The 26,243-nt window shown below is 41.2% G+C and overlaps 1 protein-coding gene across 11 annotated transcripts in view; it reads left to right on the forward strand.

The window, feature by feature from the left end:
* The window catches only part of rbms3 (RNA binding motif, single stranded interacting protein), a 237,709-nt gene that overhangs the window by 183,414 nt on the left and 28,052 nt on the right, over positions 1–26,243 (forward strand). For all 11 annotated transcript variants that reach the window (XM_026299821.1, XM_026299812.2, XM_026299815.2 and 8 more), the window contains 3 exons: positions 16,355–16,461; positions 21,739–21,782; positions 23,728–23,824. In XM_026299821.1, coding sequence (XP_026155606.1) covers positions 16,355–16,461; positions 21,739–21,782; positions 23,728–23,824 — 248 coding nt within the window. The remainder of the gene's footprint in view (positions 1–16,354; positions 16,462–21,738; positions 21,783–23,727; positions 23,825–26,243) is intronic.

A 26,243-nucleotide genomic window follows, 5' to 3' on the forward strand; every position in this document is an offset into this window, starting at 1 on the left:
TGAAACTGTCAGTCATACTTGAGTAATCCATATTAATTTCTGCAATCCCTCCCACATTCCCCTGGCTAATAACTGGTCTGTCGGCAGGCCCATTTCTCTCCTCTATGGCGTGTAGATTTAACGCACAGCCAAGTATGTTGATGGTTTGGCTGTCAGTGTGTCTCAGATATGGCTGTTTCTCCAAGGATGTGAAGGCACATTTTCCCATGATGCATCTGTGTGTCCTGTTTGTGCTGATCTGTTAATTGTTTATATCTAATGTTTTCCATCCTCTTTTTGACAGAATTAAAAGGTCAAATCTATTATGTATTGATAATTCATTTTCTTCTGCTGTCACCGAGTGTAAAGTGGCCATACTTCTGTGTGACAGTCAGACAGCTTTTCAATATGGACTGCCATGGATAATAATTAGCCACCAAACCTCCCTTGAAATGCACTTTTCAGGATATTGCATCATAATGAAATCTGTCCTTTTAGCATGAACCATCCACCCCCCAAACCCCCCCGCCCTGGACTTCACCCGCCTCCCATTAGAGGCAGGACACACAGGAAGTTATTACTGGCATCCCCAGTAAATCAGACAGCTTCCTGAAAAAGGATCAATTTCCCCTGATGCACTTTCTCATTATAACCTTATCTCGCCCACAGACAATAATCTGGATTTGTCACGCTTTGTTTGTTTTGCCACTGAACTGTATCAATCACGAACGAAGCCAACAGTTAGCAGAGAGAAGTGGAAGAGAGGTGAGGGGAGCCACTCTGAGTGGATCTGTCACTGAAATATAAAGTATTCACCTGCTGCAGTGCCCTTCCACAGAAAATAAAATAAGCCCTTTGATTGGCTTCAAAGTTTGTTTAGGCAGAGGAAAGAAGCTCTGGCTCCTGGAGGGGTTTAGGCAGGAACGATTGACTTTGCTCTCCATTCAACCACATCTAATGTGGAGAGAGACAGAATGAAGGAGAGTTACCATGAAAAAAAGATACATAACTGTAGACAGTAATATAGAGAAATATAGCAGGAGTGAGATGGAAAGAAATAGATTAGGACCTGTGGAAATGTGACAGGAATAAGAGAGGAAGATAAAAGAGAACAGATGGAAAAGGGAAGTGAGGGGAAGAAAGTGATGGGTGGTGAAGGGAAACAAAAGAGAAAAGAGTGGAGACTGGTTCAGCCCATTCTTTTGGAAGGTTAAATTTGAGCAAAGTTTAGGTTGCTGCATCTGCAGCAGATGAGATGAAAGGATGACATTGACTGTGCGACCGCTTCCTGAGCTTGACCCCTGTGACTCTGGCCCAGCTGTCCACCATGTTGATCCCCTTCTATCTTTCTCCCTCTCACCCTGCTCACATCTTTCCTTGCACTTTTTGTTGTCCTTGCTTTTATACTCTCTCTCATCCATCCCTCCCTCTCTTATCTCCCCTGCTGCTGCTGTCTTTCATCCCTCAGTTTCACTGCACGTCCTCCCCTCCTTTTCTGCTCGCTATTCAACGCATCATGCACATTCCTGCTCATCCCTCTGTAATGCTCATCTATGTTACTGAATATAGCTGAGTGCACACAATATTACTGTGAGCAAAATAAGCACCTGAGGCAGCTTTTATTTATGAAGAACATTTTTCCTCTTGTCTTTGTTTGACATGTGTTTGCCTCTCATTTATGCGGTGGATTCATTCAGCGTGAAGTTATTTATATACCTACACTTAGTTAAATTGTATAGATTTTCTTCTAGATTTAAATTTATTATCCATAAAAGTGGATCAGAAATCTGATTGAGGCTTGTTTCAAGCGTACTCATGAAAATATTTCTGAATTTATATTACACCAAGAAATAAAGATTACAGATTAAAGATTAAAGATTTTATATTTTTCCTTGTTTGTAGAACTAGTTTTAGCATTGGTAGCTTTATGGCTTCAGAAATGCCATTGTCTGTGTTTTCTCCTAGCGCCACCATGAGGTTGACATTTCTAGAGTTGAATGAAATATCTCAATAACTATTGGATTTTCATCAAACTGTCATGTTTGTGATTCAAGATGAATTGCGAAAACTTGCATAATCACGGAACAACATTAGGGTCAGTTGTGCTGTTTCGAAGATGTTAGTATCCTTACACACTAAGCTAAAAAAGTGAAAATGGTATTTATTAAACCTGATTAACGTCTGCGTGTTAGCATTGTCAGTATGAGCATGTCAGCGTCCTCATCTTCACGTTTAGATCAAAGTACCACTATGCTGAAGCAGGTATTCAGGCTGAAAGCAGCACTATTAATAGCCCTAATAAAACTAAGCAAGGGACTGTGTTGGTGATGATGTCTTGTTGTAAGTACTGTGACTGAGATACAGTAAAAGATGATGCAAAAAGGCTGGTTTGAGTAATAGATGCAGGGATTTGGTGAGGTTTATCATATGTCAAAACACTGTAGAGTGATTTATAAGCCCATCCTTACGTCGCTGAAAAGTTTTTCATTGGATGCATCAAACACAATGTAAACAGCAGAAATAGAGCATTTATTTTACTAAGTAATCAACTAAGAATGTGTACTTCCATGTACAGTATTTGACTCGATGACCTCTGTGTCGGCACCCACATTGACGAAATGCAGCTTCACAGAGCTGCTAGCATGGCTGTAGATTATTATTATTTGTAATTCATATCATTTATATTTTTGATATTATCTAACACTGCCCAGTAAAATAGTTGGAGATAAATTGTGGATTGAGTGTCTTGCTTAAGGACACAGTAGTTGTTGGAAGGATCTCATAAATTTTCATGAATTTTATTCTGGCAAGCTGAGGAATCAGACTGCTGATTTTACAGTCATAAGCAAAAACAAGGGTTTTCTACTTATATTTCTCCCTAGTAATCGCTGAGCGATTCACCACCTTATTCTCAAATTGTGCACATTATCTTAACGGATCCCTAGATTCCAGGATTTAGCAATCAGTCATCTTAATGTAATGCAAGACCTGAGGCAATGCATTTCTTTTGTAAAGAATAATATTCCACCTCTCAGCAGACTCAGTAGGTCACTGAACTCGCAGCCTTTCAGCCAGCCTGCCTGTCCTCCAGAATGAAGATTTAGTTTGCTGAGGAGGATAATCATGCTCCAAGGTCTCTGTGGTATGCAACTGGAATTCAGCCAGCTTGCTTTCTGTGGTTCACTGATCGACTCCTCTCTATCACCTGTACTTTTATTAGGGCTAGTTACAACACTTAAGTCAGATAAGCTTTCTATTTCTCCCTCTCTTTATTTTATATGTTTTTATAGTACGTCGTAAGCATGTTTTCACTGTGTTTACATTTAAAAGTGAAGAGCAGTAGCAAGTTAGTTGTTTGACTAACCAGAAGACTAATTGTATTGCTTGCATCAGGGAGACAGGGTAAAAACAAAGCAGGCATCAGTTGTACCTGACAATGTCACTGTCACCATTCCAGGACATAGAGGGCAGTGAGATAAATCTAGCTGCCCCCAAAATAGACAAGGGCCTCCATTAGAACAGGATGCAGGCTGTGTGGAAACACGCAGAGGTCACTGTGGTCAGCAGAGTTATTTCTGTAACGCCACTGGACCCCCAGGAGTAGACGCCCATTCATTCATCCAACAGCTTGTCAGTGGGGTGGTGTAGACACAGAGACATTTAAAATTTGTACACACCTACGTGATCCAGTTGGACATTTGGTGAAACTTACTGCAGTGGCGTCCGAGTTGCCAATGCTTGTTGTGACTTGAGGTTATTTGTGTCCTTTACTGGCTCAGTGTTTTTATATGAGAGCTGCCTGCTGGTGTTTGAGCTGAAGGGCGATGGAAACACACCTGTTTATGGGTTGACCTCATGTCTCAGACACAGCCTCTCTGTCTCTGTTCATGGCTGGCAGTATTCTCAAAGCCAGTGGCTACTGGTCACACTGTGCTGCTTATATAGATAATTTAGTGCAGCTTTACAGAGAGGGATGCACACTTTTTGCTGTAGCAAACATACTGCACAAAAAGGAAAATACGCCAACATGCCAACAGAATGATTTCTTCTAGCCTGCTTCTCCTCTCTTTGTTCTTTAAGTCACTCAGTCTCTCTTACCCTCTTTCTCCGTCTTCCTCTCATACATCCACACATACCCACAAATACACACACATCAATACACCATTAGAAGTGTGTTGCTTTCATTACCTCCAGCTTGGCCGTGAGACAGCCTTCAGAGTGGAGTACAGCAAAGCAGAGCTGGCCAGGATTGCAGTATATATAGAAAGAAGTCTGGTAATTGCCAGCTCTCTGTTCTCTCTACCCGGTGCGTCAGGTGGAAAGTATGAATCCATGGTATCTGGGGACCACCCCTGCTGCGCTGTACTGCATCTCGCTACAACTGCCTGTCCCCCCACCGGGCACGAGTAATAGGGGGAAAACAGAGAGCTTATAGGCTTCAGAGAGTCCAACAACTGCCACTCTAACAATACACACCACCATGGGAATAAACAAAAAACAGGCAGCACAGACTAACAGTAGAGAAGCACCTAAAGATGTAACCTTCCTAGAAAGCTCACTTTTCATGTCTTGCTTGCTACACAGTAGGAAAGTCCTTATACTGTACTTTAGAGCTTCCTTTATGACAAGACGTGTTTGTTTAGTTTCACATGTGAGATAAACAATGGCCAGTCAGAATCAAACATTTTATGCCAGTTGCAGCTATTGCTTGTATGGCTTCTTCTTCTCCTTTCGGCTGCTCCCTTCAGGGGTCACCACAGCGAATCATCTGCCTCCATTTAACCCTATCCTCTGTATCCTCCTCACCCACACCAACTATCCTCATGTCCTCCTTCACTACATCCAAGAACCTCCTCTTTGGTCTTCCTCTAGGCTTCCTTCTTGGCAGCTCTAACCTCAGCATCCTTTTACCAATGTACCAATTTACCAATTGGTTGTATGGCTGTGGAGAGTAAAATTCTGAAATGAAGCAGTAAGTTGTCAAATCTGTTGTCAGTATTGGTGACTTTGTGAATGTGTGTCTGAGGTTAGACACTAAAAGGGAAAACTTTATTGCATAGTTGTACAATTATCTGTTTGCATTATTGTTGCCTTTCCATGTACTGTACACAGGTCACCCTTTCAAACATTGAATGACTGAATGAATTAATAAATGGACAATTAATACTCTAAGACATACAGTATATTGTCATATACTACATAAGGTGTTGTTGCTTACAGGCAACATAAATAATATGATATTTTTTCCATGCCTACTGTACACCGTAGTACATATGAGTGTGGTTCTCAACATTGGGCCTTTACCAGCCCTTACCTTTGACCTTCACCTTGAACTAGTCATATCTCTCTTTTAGCCACAGATGTAATCTTGCCACAGATGGATCCAGATCAGTTTTTCAGGATGTCTTATTTGTAGAGAGGAGGAGGCTTGGTACAACAAGGGCTGTGAGCGAGATGCAGTCACGGTATATCCAATTTCAGGCTGCAAAGTAAATGGCCTTGGAGATCAAAGATTATATAGCAGATTTCTAAGGTGAGCTGATATTGATCGGCTGTGCTCCCAGTGAACTCCAGGTTGAACCTTTTCCATGTACATTTTTAAATGTTGCCTTAATGGCCCCTTTGTCTGTACCACTTCTGATCTATCAGGCCCGTAACTGACCTGTATAAATACTGTATAACCTTTTGTTTTTCTTCTTACAGCACAGGTAATTAGGGCTAATGTGTGTATGATTCATTTAAATCATTTGATTTACAACAATTTCTAATAACAAGGCGATAACTGGTGTTGTTTGATACTTTTAAAGATCAGAATTAGTTTCCCTTAACACTTCCAAAGAGGAAAACCCCTGTAAGCATTTTTTAGAACAGTGTTTCAGAGATTTAGACAGCTTATTGTGTTTCATTGTAATGCACTTTCTGGCACACAAAGAGCTGGGATAGCAGAATCTCGATGGAAATACAATGGAAATAGAGAGTATGATGCATACGGTTTCAGAATTTAAGTCCAGTTTTTTAGTGATATATGACTATATATATGACTTTTTTTTTATCTGCTCATGATAATTGCCAGATATTTATCCTTATGTTGCTTTTTTGGGAATTCCTCACACTACAGCTGCTACTGATGAAAGTCTGGTCATCCAGATTATTTTTTTCCATACAAACTTTACATTTGAAATTTATACTCTTTACAGTTCAGTGCAGAAAAAAGCATTAATCATAAGACTTTCCATCATGTTTAATATGTTTTGATGTGCTGTCTCATACTGAGCAGCACTCTTGGCACCCGTCTGTGGCTTCATAGTCTCCATCACCAGTCTGATGCACAGAATTAAAGTTTGCCGTCTTGCCATTAAGCCATCTGTTCTGCAACTTCCGTTTATCTCCACTGTTTTCTCTCTCTCATCACACTTTCTTTCACACCCTTTCTTGCCCCCCCCCCCCCCCCGCCTCCCCACACACACACACATACACACATATGTACATGAATGACACAAAATGTGAACTAATGAACACTGTATAGCCACATATGTGAAGATTTGTAACTGCTTCTAGGAGAGCTTAGAAAACAGAAAAAGCTTTAAACTCTAATCATTTAACAATACCTGTCTTTTTTCAAATATAAGACAAAGACAGACTGGAAAAGAGGTGTTGGGGTCTAGTTAACTTATGAAATAGGCCCATTATGGGGTAAAATCAACAGTGGAGAGTGTTAGATGTGTTATAGAGAAGGGAAGAGCATGTCCAAATCCCCTCAGTTCACACAGCCATTACAAACAAGAGTGGATTAACCAGCAGCCTCCTGCTGGGACAGTGAATGGATGAGAATGGGAAAGATGAGGGAGGCCGCTCCTCTCCAGCATTATCTAAATAACAGGCCAGGGAATTCAATAAGTACCAGCCTCATCAGACCTCATCAGCTCCCCCAATTAAGCTGCACATCATGGCGGCTGGCGGGCTGGTTGCCGTTGGTGACAGATGAGAACCAGAATGGCAGTGTGCTTGCTTCTGCAGCGGTGCTGTGCTGCCTCACATTCCCGACATTGTTTAGGTGAAAACATAAGTGTGTGTATGAGACAGGTGGGTCCTTCTGGAGGACAGTCACAAGAGATGAAATATATTATCAATGTAACAACAGTCTTTTGTATCAACTTGCTAATTTATGGTCTGCACTGAAACTCTGGTGCTCTTACACTGTACTTCTGCCCTTGATGCTGCATTGATGAGTTCTTGATAGCTAGCCTCAACTTCAAGTAAGAAGGAGTTACCTTCACCACACTGCAGCTTGTGAACCCTAGTGATATCGATGTTGTGTGTCAATATCTCTCCACTCCCACATTACCTCCCTGTGTTTCCCCATGGGTCAGGACATGTGGAGAAAAAACACGGCTCTCCGACATCGATTGGGGCCCATTAACACAGCCTGAGAAAAACAAAGGCTTTCATCATGTCTGAGATGTTTTGGCAAGGACTTACTCAAAGTTGTTCTCTACTGGTCAACCTTTCTCTTTGGTTATCACTCTAATATTGCTTTCTTAAGGGGATGAAGCAGCGTAGCTACTGAAGCTACTATGAATAATGCTGAACACTTTGCTAATTGAGTATTTTTCCCAGGAGAGGAATGTAGAGCACTGACAAAGAAAGGGAGCAGGGTCAGATTTTGGCCAAGAATTGTTTTGTTTCAAGGACTGAAACCTCTAATTACGTTCCTGTGTACATGGCAGAAGAAATGACACATTGTGCTGTGCCAATAATAAGATAGACTGCTTAGTATTTTTCAGTCACTTTGCCTTTGAGTTAGAATAAAAAACATTTTTATGAATTTGAATATTGTTGAATGATAAAGTAATAGTTACCCAATTAGTCCAGCAAATCTAATTTTGTTGGAAAACAGTTGATAGACTGAAAGAAGATGCCATTTTACTTTTTACTGTCTGCAACTTTTTTGGAAAGACAGAAGAAAATTAGTGTCAACGCTTTTTGAGAACAAAGAGAATACCTAAGAAATGAATGAATTATGAGCTTTGGGAATATCTGATGCAGTGTTTGAAGTTCAGAAGTACAAGGTTGTGTCTGACAAAGCACAGTGAAAGACTTGGCCATCTAAATTTGGTCCTAACACTGGCTTTGAGAATTTTGCAGCCGGCACTATAGATCGCAGTGGTAAACTGTACTGTATGGCTAATCTCACATTATCCAGCCACTTCAAAACTACATCTGTGCTAAGTCCTTTAGCAGAATAGTTTTAGTTAGTACAACTAAATGCTGCATAAAATGAGCTACTATGTACTTCCTTTATAACCTGACATTCAAAAGAACAAATGAAACACAATTTAAGTAGCGTTTGTTGCTTCAGTAAAGCTAATTAAATTACTGAATTGAAACAAGATGAAGTTATCTCTTAACAGCTACACTTATAACGTATTATGTACAACAATGACACTTAACCTGTAGCAAGAAGCCAACAAGCAATAATAGTCAATAATAATAGCAGATAGCAATAAGAAAAGATGGTAAAGAGAAGGGGGCTATTAATGACAGCAATAGATAAGATTTTATGAAGCAGTATGACAGAAAAATAGTGTAGTCCTTCCTGACCGATGTTTGCATACATCTGTGATTGTGTGTGTGTGTGTGTGTGTGTGTGTGTGTGTGTGTGTGTGTGTGTGTGTGTGTGTGTGTGTGTGTGTGTGTGTGGCTGGCTGGCTGCTCTTTTGAAAGTGAAAGAGCAAAGAGAGCTGCACCTGCAGCGTCTATCAACCAGTGGAAAGCTCCTTTCAGCACAGCTTTAATTACAGTCTGTGCAGCTCTGCTTGGCTCAGACAGCCTAGTCTCCATGCAGCCAACCAAATCCTCTCACACATAGCTGCCTTCCTCTGCCACACAGTCGCCTGATCCCTAATCAGCTACTGTGCCACTCTTCATCGATCCCCAATCAGTTACAGTAAAGGGGATGCTATGGAACCCCCCTCACATACCCCCTCCACCCCTTCCGCCCTTATTAGTTGGGTGCCCTGCTTTTATTGATCATAAATCAACGTCAGTGGCAGCATTGATCGTCAATCACCCCCAGTGACATTATTGATCTGGCTGGCCCCTCAGCTATAGGCCTGCCCTCAGCCCTCAGTCGACGTTGCAGCCTGACTGTTGCGTATTGATTCCCTTCGGATACAATATTGAGGGCTCTTTATTGATAATTCATTTATTGTACTGTAATTTCATTTTCTTTCCTGTCCGTACTGCTGTTACTGGAAGCCCCTACGGCTGGAAACCTAGTTAACAGATACACAGTCTTTTGTATGCTTCACCATGCTAATCTAACTGATGTGGCTCTCTTGTATTTATAACATGAAGCATATAATCCACCTCTGTTGAAATGTCATAATCAGTTTTCAGCCCGTGGTAGCTTAAAGGTGAAATAACTCTAAATACATACATTTGAATCCTTGGGCCATCTGGAAAATTCTATCAGAGGGTCGCTATAATTTAGCAAGACACACCGCATTTTTCTTTTGAGTTTCACGCTTGCCAACAATAGATGGCTGTTTGTAATGCGCCTTGAGTGTGAATTTGTATAAATCTATGAATATCAAGCAGTACAGTGCTGAAACACACCAAGAATGTTCAGCAAAACCTCGGCTTGATAAATAAAACCTAAATAATAATACCATAGACTACATTGTATCGTTGAAACTGTACTTGCAGAGCTCCACATTGATCTATTTTGATTATGATACAGTGTCACATATACCGAGATGTATTTGCTGCAGGTCTGGTGAATGGGCATTTCTGCTGAATTACAAAGCATCCATCTGTATGATTCATTTCTATAGATGGGAGGTTTCACGGGTCACTGGAGGCGTTGGCAGTGTTATAATACTCTGCTAACAGTGGCAGAGCTAGATTCACTGTCTGCCCACATAGGCTGTGACACAGACAGTGGCAGCACAAGTCAACCCCCCACAGGCAAAGCACAGCTCTTAAGTCCTTCTGCCACAGCCAAAACTGTTTGCGATGAAATAAAGAGCTCCGCAGGCCAGGGCCACTTTCAAGAGAAGAGAAATAATGAAATTTATTCCATAAAAACAAAATCATTCTTAGATCAGTTTAACAATGCATTATTTGTTTGTCTGTCTAATGGAAGTTCCTTTCTTTCTTAATTTATTTCATTAACATTTGCTTGAATTCTTTTTTATTAACAGTGTATTTGCTCTGCATTAATGTTTGTTTGCTGTCCACATTATATATAATGAAAAGATAAAAACCTGTGTGAACTTGGATCACAAATTTTGTATAAAATATTTCATCCTGTAACATCTCATGAGGGTTTTCTAACTGTCTCTGTGGACACAGAAACACAACTTCCTAGCTGACAAGTTGGGTGTGGGATTAGGAATTAGACATGAGAAATCAAGGATCTTGTATATTATTTTTTTTTACCAAAATGACTGGTCTGTCTCTAAAATATGTTGAAACCAAGAAGTTGTTCAGGTTATAAAATCGATATATGCTGTGGTGCAGAAATGATGAAGGATATTAGATGAGTGTTAGAATATCTTCAAGACCAAATAAGAAACCATTTTGGCTCAGTGCATATAGATCCATCTGTGATGTATTGACAGGGCCCATGGCACATTGTTATGTTTTGTTAGCTGGGATCTTTTTTCAAATCTACTATACAAATAGTGTTTTTAGTCTTATATTTAAACTCTTACAATTTTCCATGAACCACAGTGCAGCCCCTTGCACTGTAATTGCCACCTCAGCCAGCTGTGTAAAGATGCCACTGATACTGAGGCCTATTGCAGTGTGAGGCAGCATGTGGGGCTTTAGCATTAGAAACATCTGCCACCACCATTTTAAAATTACAACAGACAAGAAGCAGCGACAGTCTAACTATGCCATATGGAATGAATACAGTGAGGACTGTCTGCTGGTGTAAATGTTATTTTAATATATGGATGCAGGATTGTGAGCAATGCCTTTGAGTTGGCAAACACACATATAGTTAACTTCAGCTCACTCACTCACTCACACACACATACACACACACTCACACACACACACACACTGTTTGTAGTTACTTGTTTACTCACTATGGCAACCTTAGCATTTGGAATGGCAAGTGGAATTAGCTGATTAAGCTAAAATTAAGTTCTTCTTTAACTGCTACCACAGTTTGTCTCACAGGAGTTGGCTTGCAGCTGGAAACCCACCGCCTGCTTGGCACTGCACTTGCTGCTCTCACATTTACTGTAAGAGCAGATGAATTCAGAGCCAGCACTGAAGAGACAATCACATTTTAATCTGCTAAAATAATTTCTACTTTTTATTTATGCAGAATACACTCCATCTTCTCTGTGAGATCATTTCACATTGATATGTGCATATTTCTGGTCTGCCTCTTAGAAACAAAAACATGCACACAGTCAATACTAGTCAATTGTAGTGCTGTGTTATAGACTGACTGTGTGCCAGGCACACACGGAGCTCATCCCATCCATCAGTTTTGTTTATTTGTGTGAATGTGGTCTGGGATCTGTGACTGCTCAGTAATGCATGAAGAGATAGGTAGATAGATAGATAGATAGATAGATAGATAGATAGATAGATAGATAGATAGAAAAGAAGCTAGAAAGAAAGGGGAAGAGTGATAGGTAGACAGGAGATAACCACAAAAGAGAAAAGCTGCAATGGATCGGATGGAGAGAGTGAAAGATGGATTAGCATGTCAGAGACTCTCTACATAACATATTACTCTTGTTAAGTGTGCAATAGCTCATCGATCAGGTTTCTACCGCCCGCATCCAGGACTCTTCCCTCCGCTTTACTTCCTGTAATCCATAATATCATCTCAAGCCTCAACCACTTGGCATGCTGCAGGAGCCGTCTATGGGAAAGTCTGACCAAGGGCTGATCAATAGCCATAGAGCATGTGTCGCAAATCCATGGTGTGAAGAAAGGTGTTGTTGACATCCTTCTCTCTATACTCATCTCACTCATTCATCTGTATAGTATGGATTGGAAGGGTGAAACCGTCACTTCTACCCTTAGTGAGTCCCACTTCCCTCCATCTTTCTGTCACTGTCACTTCATATATTTTGTCTCTATGTGACACTGTCTTTGCATCTGTCTCCCACTCCCTTCTTTGTGTCGCTTTCTGCTGTACTCTCCTTTCAGCACCCACCACATTTATCGGGCCATGTCATTGAGCCATGTGTGTCGTCTCTGTCAGCAAAACGGCTGGCAGACTGTCTTCATTTCCATGCTGAAGGATGCTAGGCCAGCGTGGCAGTTGCGAGAGCTATCGACTGGGATCCGTCAAAGCTGTCCCTGTAGGGAGGCTGCTGCTGTCTGCTTTCCTGGTTGGCGGCCATTCTGAGCTCATCCGTTTGACTCTGAAAATGGCGAGATACATGCTACACAGCTGTAGTTTTCATCCATGTCTAATTTCTTGTCCTGTCCACCTCTCATATGTTTTTCTATCATAACTACTCTCATGTCTTTTTTACTATTTCTAGAACACTGTCCCTCATGCTCACTTTCTCTTCCTCTATCTATCTTTTCATGGCTTTCTCGCTCTCTTTCTCTCTCTCTCTCTGTCTCCGTGCCTCCCTGCCACCCTTTTTTCTTTCTTTCCCACAAGACACAACCTCCTCAGTCTGAGCAGACAGGTCAAGCTGGCTGATGGAAATCAGACAGTTGTTGATCCAATTAGAGATCGCTTCGAGCAGCGCCAGAGCACAGCAGAATTCCCATGAAATACTTATTCTTACCACAAATGTTCCACAGTGAGCCATCCAACTCCCTTTTCAGATATACATAGCTCATCTTCAAGTCGAGAATCTGCAGGAACCTTTAACCAAAGTTGTCACTGAGGAAGTGGAAAGCTTCCTTTCACTGAGTGACATATTTTGGTACAAGTGGCTGAACGGGTTCTCTCTGTTCAGCCTCTTTAGGGCTTTGCACATTCTCAGAGTAAAGCAAGGCCAACCCAGTTTGACTCCAAGCTCTTGAGAGAGGCCTCTTTTGTAACTGTCTTAATGGTGAAAAGCTGTCTGTTTCACTGAGAAAACCTTTTACCCAGCCCCTCTACAGCTTGGGGGCATTCCTGCAGTGATTTCACCATTCAGGCCAAACAGATGTACAGCCCAGTTCTGAGGAGCAGATGAATGTATGATATGCTGATATTGATGAGTTATAATACATGTGCTGATTTGCATTCATAGATCAAAATGTTATTCAGCTAGCCTTGCGAGACCATCCGGAGCACACAAACTCTCTTTGTCTACAGATATCACAAAGCTGCCTTTGCTGCCTGTTATTCTGCAGACAAAAGGCTGATTTCCCCTCAGATGCTGGACCATAGGAAACAACTGTAACAGCAGTCATTACGTATGCACACGGAACTAATAAGTGAAACTTGCATCAAGATTTAGTTTAAGTGGCTATTGTAACTGCACTGTCTCATACAGAAGTACATCTGCATGCACTTATTGGTTCATTTTACTGGGTGGTAATGGGTCTGTTGATGAGCAGAAAGCCATGACTATCTCTTCAGAGTCAAATGAACAGTGTGGACTGTGATGAACCAAGCTGAGGCTCAAACAAGTCTAGTAGCACAGCCTTCTTACTCTCACTAGCCTGTTTCTACCAGAGCTCCTCTTGTCTTTGTGTGCATGTTTATGTAATTGGTTTTAGTGTGCACATTCCAAAACACACATGCATGTGCATATGTCTGCGGTCACCCCTCATTAATGTGTTTACCTGTTCCTACGGTAACTCACATAAAAAACAATTAGGAGTTCCCATGGAGCACCTTGTTAGCAGCTATTGTTGACCTCTGACCACAAACACCTTATGTCATTTCCCCATAACTTTAGGATCATTTAAGGGCAGCAAATTGGTTCATGATTGAACTTTATTTTCAAACTGTCCTTATAACACACAGTCTAACTGGAATCAGTGTGAGGTATGTTGTACTTGGAGCATGTAACCAAAAGATGCAGCATCAGCAAGTTAGTATGTACAGCCAGTGGCCTAGTTTATTCTGGGCTGCGCCAGTGATGACGGTGTTTGGTGAGAGGTTTAAGAAGGTTTTGCAGTCTGGCAGCAGTTTGTATCGTTAGTGTCTGTGTCCGTGGGTGTCTCCATGTGTTTTTGAGGGTTATAACACAAAGTCTTGAAGTGCAAAAAAAGGATAAACGTGTCAGGGCTACAGAGGGGTGAGTGTGTTCACAGGGTGGGTGGGGTGATGTGCGGCTGTTGATCTTGGGCTGAAGTCTTAAACAAATTGGCTTGTTCACTGTGGGAACTGGGGATGTAGTCACTGGGGGGAACGTCAGTGTGCTCTGTGTCAGATTCTCCAAATTTCTCCAATTGCTAATTATCTCCCAGAGTACCAGAGGAGAGGTTTGGAAGCACTTCTATTGTTTTTCTTCTGCTGCATCTTTCTCACTTTCCTTTCCCGGCTACATTCTCCTGGGCTGACTCAGAAAAGTTTGGTCCCATAGTAGCCCCTAAAGTCACATATATGCAGTCACACATTTTTTAAGAGACATTTGCATGTAATTGGCCTTATAGTAGCACTCAAGCACACAGCCATCTTATTTGCATCTCAGACACTCATTGGAAATCCAAAGTAATTGTCTCCAAATGTGGCTGTTACAGAAATGGCATGTCACAAATAAACACATCATCGTGTTACCTTATTAATATCCAAATCATTTTATTCCACTGCAAAGCTCATGAGTTAAGTTCGGGGTGTTTTATTGCCATCACAGCATTTCTTTCTGTCCTGTCTTGTGATGCTGCATTACCATCAGAGCTCAAGCACCTCTCACATCTGGGGAGTGGAGATTAAAGCATCAACAATTCTCTCAGTGGGTGTCACCTGTGGCACACCGTGATGAAAGGTCCCGTTGCTCACCTCCTACAGACAGCCCCCGTCATTGGCCTGTGTCATCACAAAGCGGCCATGTCATGGGCTGCCAGGCCTGTAATGCGAATTTGATGACAGTAGAGCCGTCAGGTCCTGGTCTAAGCTACCAGGTGTGGGGCAGGAGTGCTTCAGTGTTTGGACAAGCTCGCTGGCTCAGTGTGTGCTGTATTGTTGCTGAACTGTACATCCCTCCCAGGGAACGAGTGTTTGATCCTGGTGTAGATTCTCACTCTACCTCTGTCTTCCTGTTGTTACGCTCTCAGTCACTCTGCCATTTCCCCTTATCTCTTTTACTCTCTTCTGTTTTTTTGTTTCTTGTTTTTTTCTGTACTCTTGTTTTTGTTTTTTTTTTTTAGTTTATCTGTCTCCATTCCCCTCTCTCATCTCCACAGTCTGCTTCCAAAGAGATTCAGATCTTGCTGACGCAGACTGAAAACGAGGACGGACACTGTTAAGAGCCCCAGATCCCCAGCCAAGAGGGTCACCCATTTCTCACAAGCAAAGCTCACTAAGCACCTTTCTCTTCCTCTGCTTTTTTCTTTCAACCCTCCTGGAGCATGTGTCTATCTTCAGATTTGTTTTTTCTCTCTACAGTATCTCATCAGTAGAGCCCTCTACCTGAATTCATTTTTGTCTCTTTTGGTGCTCACCTGCAGCTCGAGTGTGGGAAAGTGCCCTTTGAGAAGTTATCTTTATAGCAACGTAGGTCATCACCACACTTTCATAAACCATTTATTGGCAATTATGCATAAAAAGGCTGTTGATACAGTGACAGCTTAGATGAGGTCACAGTACAGAGGCCTTTTTTTGTTTAATCCAATTAATAACTGCTTTCAAGTCATGTTTTCCTATTGGTTGATCGTAGATATTTACCAGCTCCCAAGCGACAGTCCTCTACTTTTGTTCTTGTAGCAGAACTGGTTAGTCTGCCCCTAGTGTTCATGCAGGGAACATCAGATTGAAATATATGACACCCTCTACTCAAACACAGGCCAGTGAGACGTTTGCACTGATAGTTATGTGGAAAAAGGCATAAAATTTCAAATAAAAGAGACGATGGCTGTTAAAGTAAAACACAGAGGGATTATGCATCAGGAACAGCAACGCCTTCTAGAAATAAGCTTTGGCTGACAGAGTGGTCCTACATTACCATCTCAGAGGTATTTACAAGAGCGATTACTGTGATTATTATTTCAACAATACCCTGCAATGCTCTTTCATGGGCTGCCAGCCTGGGTTGGGGTGTGGAGGGCCTGCCAACATCATCGGTCTGGGAATTTGTTTTGGAACTCCATAGGAGGGTGGGAGAGACTGGGATGAGATTGTAAAAGAAGAGAAATTCAGCAGTTCAAAAGGGCTTCTGTCCTTTGGAGAGGTTAAAGGATGCACTCCCCCTAACGTGATTTTGTCTTCTCTCCTCCATCTCTGCAGCTCCCACGGAGCCTTTGCTCTGCAAATTTGCAGATGGAGGGCAGAAGAAACGCCAGAGCCAGAGCAAGTACCCTCAGAACGGGAGGCCGTGGCACAGAGAGGGCGAGGTAAGATGCAGTCATTCATCACATGACTGTGCTGCACATTTTTCTTATCTGCACACCAAACAATCATCCCGGTCACCCTGCACACCAGTAGCACACCCAGGAACACACCACCATCACTGCTAACCTGGACATGGCTAATTCCACTGCTGCTGTGATAGTGCTGCAGGTTAAAATCTGTGTGATCTTGTGATTGCTATTCACAAGTGTAAGAGCAAAATCCCACAGTGATCCAGCTCTTTCCATTCCAACATGATGACATTGTAAATAAGGCGTTTACCTCTGAGGTAATGGTATTTCCAAGAACTGGCGTCACCCTGCTCACAAAGCCCTTAGAGAAGTTGGCTACAACATCTGGCTTTATGTAAACCATTACTGCCTGTCATTTGTATCTACTCCAAAGTATGGAGCTGTTTTTAAAAAAAAAAAAAAAAAAATGCTCCAGATATCGATCAAACTGCCCTCGGATGTATAGGCGCTGTCACGTAAATTGCATCTCAAGCCAAACGCCTCACTGAGCACGTATATTTCTGCCGTACAACAGAATGCTGGGAAACCTGAAAATGGCTACAGTGCTATGGCAACATATTCATCAGCAACATGTGGAAACAAGGTTAAAGTCTTTTCATAGGCTACCAACCAGCTATACTGGGAAGGACACACAAAGGAGATAGGTAAAAGAGTGCTTCAGACTGGACTATACAGAAGAGAGGAAATACACACAGGTGCACACACACACACGTTTGCTGATGCTGACAGTTGTGCTGAAATGGCAAGGTAGGAGAGACCAGAAGCGATGAAATGTTTGTCCTTCAGAAAACACATGTTCTCTTTGTGTCTGTGTGGGTGGTAGAGGTGCTTGTTTGTGTGTGTGTGCCTGTGTGTATTGAAAAGGTGTTGGTGAAGTACTGCACTAGCCATGTGTATGTGTGTTTGTGTCTGTCCATCACATGTTCAGCAACCCTAACACCTCTAAACCAGTGAAGCATGTTTGACCTAAATCACATTGCTACCTCCCCCCCACAGGGCCACACACTGACTGGCTCAGCGCAGTTGACTTCTGGTAAAATTATATATATATATAATATATGAATGATTATTCTCACAGACATCATCAGGAAGGGCATAATGAGGATAGAACATAAAAAAACTACACTGCTAAAGATAGAGGAAACACCCTATGTGCCCTATTGTACTATTTACACACACACACACACTTGTATTCTACATGTGTTTTTGATTTTTACTGTAACTACAAAAGTAGTAGCACAGTCTCTTGGGAACATTTACAAAATCCTTGGAGAATAAAATACCATAAAATATATAATCACTCTTTAGGTGACAGGATCTTGAAAAGATAATCCTAAAAGTCTCTGCAGCAGTTGCTGCAACAATGGACTGTAGTGATTGTAAAAGTTTTCTCTTGTTGTTGATCTTTAAAAACTTATTCAAATATAATTAGTGCAGATCATTTGTATCTAAACAGAAGTTTTTAGTACCCAGGGTTGGTCTCATTCATTAGTTATTGTTTGCCATATATGCGTGTTACAACCTTGTGGTCACTGATCAGCTGGGTATCACACGTTAGCATGTTTATCAGAGATGAGGCTTTTCTCACCTCCCACCGTGTGGCAGGCAGATGAAGGGGACTAACAGTCCACACCATCCGTCACTCTCTCTCTCTTTTTACAATTGCCTCTACATTTCCCCTCTGTCTGTAACTGAAGCAGGTCTAACCCCTCTTTTGCTAATTCTCTTTTTTCATGCTTTTCTGTCCTTCGTACCATCTCTTTCACTCCCGCTGTCTCTCTACCTCTTCTTCCCTGTGTTTGAAGTCTTCCCAGATCCCACAGCAACATATGGAGAAAGAGAGTGAGTGAGTGACTCACTGAAACTAAGAGGAAGAAAGAGAGGGAACACATTGCATGATCAGTCAGGAGTTAGAAGGGGTTGACTGCTGGAGGGTGGCTGGTGGTGACGACTGAGAAATATATAACAGATTTTCTTGTAAACTACCCAAAGTGGGAGTCTAGAAAGTGCTGTCTCTAGCTGTCTCATGCTGACAAACATATTAGTCACTGCATTTTTTTTTTTCTGCCGTACACACGCACACACAGAAACGCCATGGGTGCTCATTCTTTTCTAACTCCCTTTATTTTTCTCTCTTTTCACTTCCTCGCTCTTCCACCACACATACTCCTACACACAAAAAATTTTCAAAGTCACACTTCTCAAGCACCTACTCTAGGGGAATGAGTGTAGATGAAGAAAACATCCAGTTTTCCACTCTGTGTGAAAGCCCGACAGATGTCCGCGTGTGTGTGTGTGTGTGTGTGTGTGTGTGTGTGTGTGTGTGTGTGTGTGTGTGTGGCCATGGGGCAAGAAGAAAAAATAGAGAATCTGATTATGGAAGGCAAAAATGCAAGGAGGGAGTAGGTCTGTGTGTGTGTGTGTGTGTGTGTGTGTGAAGACATAGAGATGATGATAGAATCTGTGTGTTAAACACATGTATTTTTTACTACACTTTTTTTTTTTTAAACTGCTTTTTGCTATGATAAAATATATTTACATTTGCAATTAAAATACATTAGTAGGACAAAATGCATTTTGTGCACCCAAGGACATGAGTGGACAAAAAAAAGACATTTATGCAAATTAATTCTTCACTACTTACTAAACTTTATTCATACACTGGTTGACTGCAAGAAGCAGCAACCGAATCATTCTCCACTGCTTTTTCATAAGTTTGGATCCAGCTGTCTTTGGTGCACATTTTGTTTTGTTTTTTTGGGTGGATTATGCAAAATCTTGATATCCACAATCTTTGGGAACATGTTTTCTGTTACATCACCATATTTCCTGCATGAGGTAAGAGTGTAATTCAATTTTGAGCTGATTTAGCATCCAAAATGAACATACGTAGCTAATCCCTCTTTGAAAGCCAGGTCTGTCAGTGGCAGCTTTTCTCAGGGACAAGCTTTGTTCACAGGCACCTGTACAGTACATAGTCGTTTTTTCAGACTTGGATCAAGCTCAGACAAAAGCACACACAAACAGTCTCAGTCTTTTCCTTTTCCTTTGTTGCGCAGAGCCAAAAGCTGACTGCAACATCAGTCACTGGCTGTTCAGGGTCCACAATCAGGATCTTCTCTGCTGTAAAATTCATCAGCACATGGAACCAAGGGCAGCACTTAGAGGGGAGTTATCAGCCCCACCAGACAGCTGGTCATGTCTGCCAGTGCTATTAGTGCAAAAGTGAACACACACACTCGCACAAGTATGCACTGAGACTCTCTTGATCTCACAAGCAGTGTAAAGAGACTGTATAAATACATACACAGAGATCTTTGTATAAGGAGTCACAGAAAGAGACATTTATAAACAGCTATGCATGTTCCTTCATCCAGCCTTTTACAGCTTTACATAAAATGTCTTTCAAAGGCTTTTTTAACCAGTTCTGCAAATGCACACACACACACACAGTCATACAGCTCAGCTAGTGAGGCCTTATTTATTCAGTGGAGATTCTGTTTTTGCTCACTCTCGTGTGTTTGGTCCAGGCTTACTGATCCCTTCTGCTCCTCTGAGACACTGTTCTCCTTCAAAGTATAGCTCATTGTTGGTAGCATTCTGGAGGAACAAGGGCAAAAGAGTTCTACAGAAAGATGAGAGGGAGGTGGATTAGGAGACGTGGAGGGTGAGGGATAAAGAGAGAAAGGTAAGGAAGCTGATGAGGAAAGAAAGAAGAGCAAGGCGAAGCAAAGTGAGAGAGAGGAAGGGCAAGAAAAGGGAGTGTGTACGTGTGTGTATGCTGATGAAATCTGCCGTCCTCAGCAGCCTCCCGTTAAAAGAAATCGGATTAGCTGTCCTCCGGGAGGGAACCTTCAGGAATGCAGATGACGGATTGCAGCACACAGGTTTCTCTCCTGGACTCTATGACTCTAAGATGGCCACACACACGCACACACACACACACACACACACACACACACACACACACACACACACACACACACAGCCCTAAACCCTCCTTGTATTTTTGCCTTCCATACACAGATTCACTTTTTTTTTTTTTTCTTACCTTGTGGGCACATTACATCTATTTCTTGGGAATCTAACGTAACCTTAACCATAACCACTACAAACCTAAACCTAACCTCACCCTAACTTTAAACCATCTCTTTATAAAATTCAGTGATTAACAGGGTGAAGACCTGGCTTTGGTCCCCAGTAGAAAGGGAGTCCCCACATGTCACCGTGTGAACATGTACACACACACCATCCTCGGACAACGAATTCAGTTTTTTTCTCACTACTTTTCCCTCCAAGGGGCATTTCTTAATTTCCTCTCATTCATAAAAACATGATTGTACGTGATTGAAATGGAAAAAGAGGCATCCTCAATACTAATTCCCTTTGTCCTATCGACTAAGCTTTCTCCCACACTGGCTTTGTCAATTGTCAGTTTTTCCAGTTTGAGATGAGTTGATTTCGATTTGATTTAATTTGTTTTGAATAAAAAGAATCAGCTTTTAAAATCACATTATTTCTCAAGTACAATAAGCGTACAGCAAATTTTCTTGGTAACACTGATGGAGGAGCATATCGACAGATTTTCCAGACATGCAGAACATACACAAAGTAAAACACAGTGGACTGCAACAGAACATAGTCCAGTGTACATGTCAAATGTATATATGCTTAGCTATTCAAAAGCTATTAATCTTATCTAATAAAGGTTCACCTACTAAAATGTTCTAAGTGAATAATGTGCAGATGAAAGAGCCCAGAATAATGACATAAAAGAATAGTTCAACATTTTGCAAATTTGCTCATTTGCTTTCTTGCCCAGAGTGAGATGGGACTAATGCCAGTCTCATGTCTGTCAGGCGGTTTTCCTGGCTTAGTACAAAAAACAGAGAACAGTAGCTAAAAATAAAAAGAAATCTGCCTCCCAGTACCTCTAAAGCTCAGTAATTGATATCTTCTGTCTTGACTGTTTGAAAAACTCAATTGTCATTTGTATCATCTTCTCATCTCATCTGACTTTCAGGGGGAAAAGTGCATTTCCCAAAACGCTTAACTTTTCATTTAATTGTGTGCAAATGAACTAAGAAGAAGAAAAAAAGTTGTTGTCTCGTGAACACAACATATGTAATGACTTGTCAGATGTCATTTTCATTTCAGGCAATTGTGTTTACTTTAATATATCTTTTTATCCAACTCTCCTAATTTGTGATTAATCTTGGATGTTTTTTTTTTTTGCTTTTTCTCTTTCAGACTGGCATGGCATTAACATATGATCCCACTGCAATGCAGAATGGGTAAGAGCTTGATGGTCAATCCATCCCTGGAACTATCTAATACACTCACCTCTTGGCTCATAGGACAGCAGTCAATACTATTGTCATACATAAAGATTAATGTAGTGTCTGCACTTTGTTACTGTTTGATTAAGGAAATCTATATAGACTTTAAATATTGGGTTTCATTGGCAGGGTCAGGTGAGGAATGACAAAAGGCTAGCTGAGTGAGCTTGTGTGTGTGTTCTGCGTGTTGGACTCTTTATGTATGCGTGTCTTCCTGTGTGTTTCTGCGTCTTTATGTCAAGACTTAATGGCGCTGTGGAAATAAATGACCCAGCAAAGTGTTTTATTTTTCCCCATAGTACTGAGACAGGAAGGTGAGCGCTGAGGCTCCCTTCCATCTTCCTCCGGCCTTAGTCATTCACAGGAAGCTCCTCACTCCCTGCTTCCTTAACCACTTGTCCCCCAGTGACTTGGAGTCGATCTCAACCCAAAAACTGGATGAATAGCATCACAGCCTGTCATGTAAACCTGCTTTGCTGCAAATTACACAAATTGTAATCTCACCTATTCGTGTTAGCAGCAGACCTGCTATCAGTTATTCACTTTTAATACACTGATCACGTTCCAGAAAAAGATAAATGCTGAGAAATAAGTAAATAGTGAACTTAATCTGGACGCAGTGTAGAAGTAAAAAACATCATGAATGAGCTACTTAAGAAAAAGTGTAAGTGTAAAAAAGGTTTTTCAAGTTTTCAAAGTTTAAAAAAATGAGAACACAGTGAAACTGAAAGTTAAAATGTTAAAAAAAATGCTGTTTAACATTTATCAGATTGTGCTTAAAATTCAAGTGAAAATTTAACTTTAAGATATAATTATGTAGCAAATTACCTATATGCAATGTATATCTATATGCATATATACGCTATTAGAAGACTGTTACGTTTTTAGTTTGCGTTATTTCAGTGAATTTAACTATATACTTTCATAACAGAACAGCCATTTTTCCATATTAAGACAAACTCCAACCTAAAAAGTCAGTTACACATGGTGCGTATTTCAGATCAATCATTTAAAATCCATCACATTTAATCATGAACCCAAAGGGAAATTATTGCATTTTTGCTACTGACATTTTTTAAAACTTTTTCTTGCAAACCTTTCAAAAATTAGTTGAAGTCATGAACTGATGTTGCTAAATATGTTTTTTAAGTGCAGTTAATGAGATTTGAGGATGTGGAGTCTAATGGTTAAAATATGATGTTGTACACAACATGAAGATCCTGTAGTGTATAATTTGTCTAATATCCTCATCAGCTAAGGTGACATTGATGTTCCTCAATGTCCTCCTCTTAGCCTCTCCAGAAATCTCAGACATTCGATTGTTATAAACCTCAAGTAAAAAGACAAAGTAGCCGACCAGTTCACTTTTCCAAATCTTAGCTTTTTATGAACTGCACTGAGGTTCTCCAAGGTTGGCATACACAGAAGCAGCTTTAACTAGAATCTGTGTGGAAAAACCATAGATAGATAACCTCCTCCTTTATATGATGACAAAATGCAGCTTTATATGATAAAACCAGACTTTTCAATTGAGGACACTATAAGACACTTCATGAAACTTTTATATGGTGTTCAAAATACAATCTATGGCCAAGTGCTTGCTCAGAATAAGAATAAAATAAATCCACAATGTGTGGTTGTGTGTGTTCAAGTTTAAGAGTGTGTTTTTCTGTATTCTGTAGACAGAGAAACCTTTGTATACACAAAGATGTTTCAGCTAACCCATTTTTGCATTAAGGTAGCAGAATATCATATTTATATTATGTCTAATATTATATGCTGTTTGGAATTATTCTTATTATTATCTTATTATTATTCTTATTTCCTCTTTTTTCTCTTCTCCTCCATCTTCCTCTATTTCTTTCCCTCCTGTTTTCCCCATTTCCCTGTCCCTTCTCAGGTTTTACTCTTCGCCTTACAGCATCGCCACCAACCGCATGATTGCTCAGACCTCCATCACGCCTTTCATCGCTGCTTCCCCCGTTTCCACATATCAGGTGGGCCATAAGGCACGGCATTATGGGTAGATTGCTGTCTGGGTGTATGTATGATATAAGGGTTTGCTTTGTGTAAGGGGATGGAAGAGATGGGGCGGGCTGCAAAACAGCATGAGGTTTTCTCTTCTTCTCTCGTCGTTACTTGGCTGCTCCAGCTGTGCTCTGTGACATCTGTTTTGTAGGCGGAAAACACGACAGGCATAAGAAAACATGCAACAAAAAAAGGGATTAAAAACGCCTGACAGGATGAGGAAAAACTCACCAATCAAGAATGAAAGTGTCTAGGAAAAACAAACAAACACTTTTCCTCCCTCCCATTTTTCTGACCTCTTCTGTGCCCCCTCAGCTGCTAAAGCAATGGTTTTTTTTTAAATTTTATTTTTACTAACATCAATACAATCGTTTTCTTTTCCAAAGTGAATTTCCACATTCCTCACGGCTGTGATCTGTGGAGTAATGAAACAGAACAGAACAGGAACGTGAAAATTGGCTCTGTGAGATGTCAAGAGCGTTAACCGTTTTCCGTCACTGCACATTTCACACAGCACTCTTTCCCAAATCTAAACATCAAGAGGCGCTGCCACTGTGCCCTCTCGCTCAGACACTATCGTTTAACATCAGCTCTCTTTGGTATGCAGAGACATTCAGTCAAGGATAGTGAGCAAAAGAAAGAAGATGAAGGATAGATGAGAAAATAAAAGGGACAGATCGAGAGAAAGACAACTAGTGATAGAAGGAAGGATAGTACAGTCACTGGTGATGGTGATAGTGACAGCTTGAGTGGGGGTGCAGAGACGGTGTGTTGCTGAAGGTTGCTGTGCCCGTCTTTGAGACACACTTGATTAAAACTCTGGTCCATTACCTGCGGTGGAGGGGTAGGAAAAAGAGGAGGAGGGAGAAAAGTGGGCCAGGGCGTGTCTCTAATCTGCTCTCGGAAGGCTTCCCAAATTGATTTATCAAAAACAATGGCCAGGCTTTTGAGGAATATTAATCCTCACAGTTTCAATATCGGGCAGCTCTGCTGCCGCTTCCTGTAATATTGCCCTTCAGCCAGTCACAGCAAGAAGGTGAATCCTTCATCTTCTGTTCAAGTACAAAGAGACACAAGAAAAAGAAAAAGAGAAGACAAGCCAGACAAAAAAATCACTTCCTTTTATGATGGAAACTATTGCTTTTATAATGAAAATCTCAGGGTGCATTGACATCGCTGTACAGGATATATATCATTCATTTTTTATGTTTATGTTTTTGAGCTGCTTTTTTGATGACACTGATTTATATAATCTGCAAATGACCCACATCATTTGCAGGGTTCTGGTGTTCTTTAAACCTGGCTCTGGTGATCTTGAGTGATGATTGGCTTTGTTTCCTGGAAAAACAACTCTGATGATCCACATGACTGGAGCCAGGCCAGGCCAGATCACTACCAAGATCTCAGCTAGTGCCGCCAACAAGCCAACCGTGGCCTGGTTTACGTCACTGGCTCTAAGGCTGGCCCACTGGTTGACTAAATATGTGGCTGGCTGGCTTACTAACTAGCTAACTGACTGTTTGGCTTTACGTGTGACTGGTTGGATAGGGGGCCAGCTGGCTGACCGTGTCGCTGAACGACCACTGACCGGCTTTTTGGCTTATTTTCTGACAGGGTGTTTTAAATGGTAACACTAGCTGTGAAGTTCAGCCAGAGGTAGGGAGCTTCATAGGTCACGCACATTATACCATTTTCTCACAATGAAACTACTGTAGCAATGGAATAACTGTACCCTAATATCTGTTGTAATGCAGAACAAACAAAACCACTTTATCAGACCTATTTTTAGGTCCTTTGAGAAAAAAAATCAAGTGATTTCTCAAGTCGGCCAGGACTAATCTAAGTAAGACCTTTCAAATCTCAAATTCTTATTATTGTAACTTGCAGTAAAGACACCTGCAGCCTGTGTGTCTCACAGGGCAAGTTTTATATTGTGAGGCCATCATTTCCATCAGTGAGACAGGACTGTCAGGTTCTGTTGAAAAAGTTGGACTGAACTTTGAACTCAAGCGCTCCACGACATGTCCAATGGGATTCTGGCCTTGACCGAGGACAGAAACTTTGACATTGAGAATTTTACAACAGAGGAGAGAGTGGTGAAATTAATGTGTATATCTGAACTCCTTCAACCCTACTCTCCAAGATGTGTAAAAAGTGTGTCAAGCCTGAATATATCAAAGCACACAGCAATACCCGATTATCAAATAAACTCTGTACTTCTACTCTGCTGGTTCTATTTTGAGAAGACAAAAGCGGAGGAGGAGGAGATGGTTGTGGTCAGGGACAAGAGATAAACACGACCTCTTGATTTTGCCACATTTTTAGCATTATGTCATCTCTCCAGTGTGTTCCAGTCCTCAAAGCTTTAAATCAGCCGTGAGTCTCACA

The sequence above is a fragment of the Mastacembelus armatus genome, chromosome 11 (genome assembly GCF_900324485.2).
Source record: "Mastacembelus armatus chromosome 11, fMasArm1.2, whole genome shotgun sequence".
Taxonomy (NCBI): domain Eukaryota; kingdom Metazoa; phylum Chordata; class Actinopteri; order Synbranchiformes; family Mastacembelidae; genus Mastacembelus; species Mastacembelus armatus.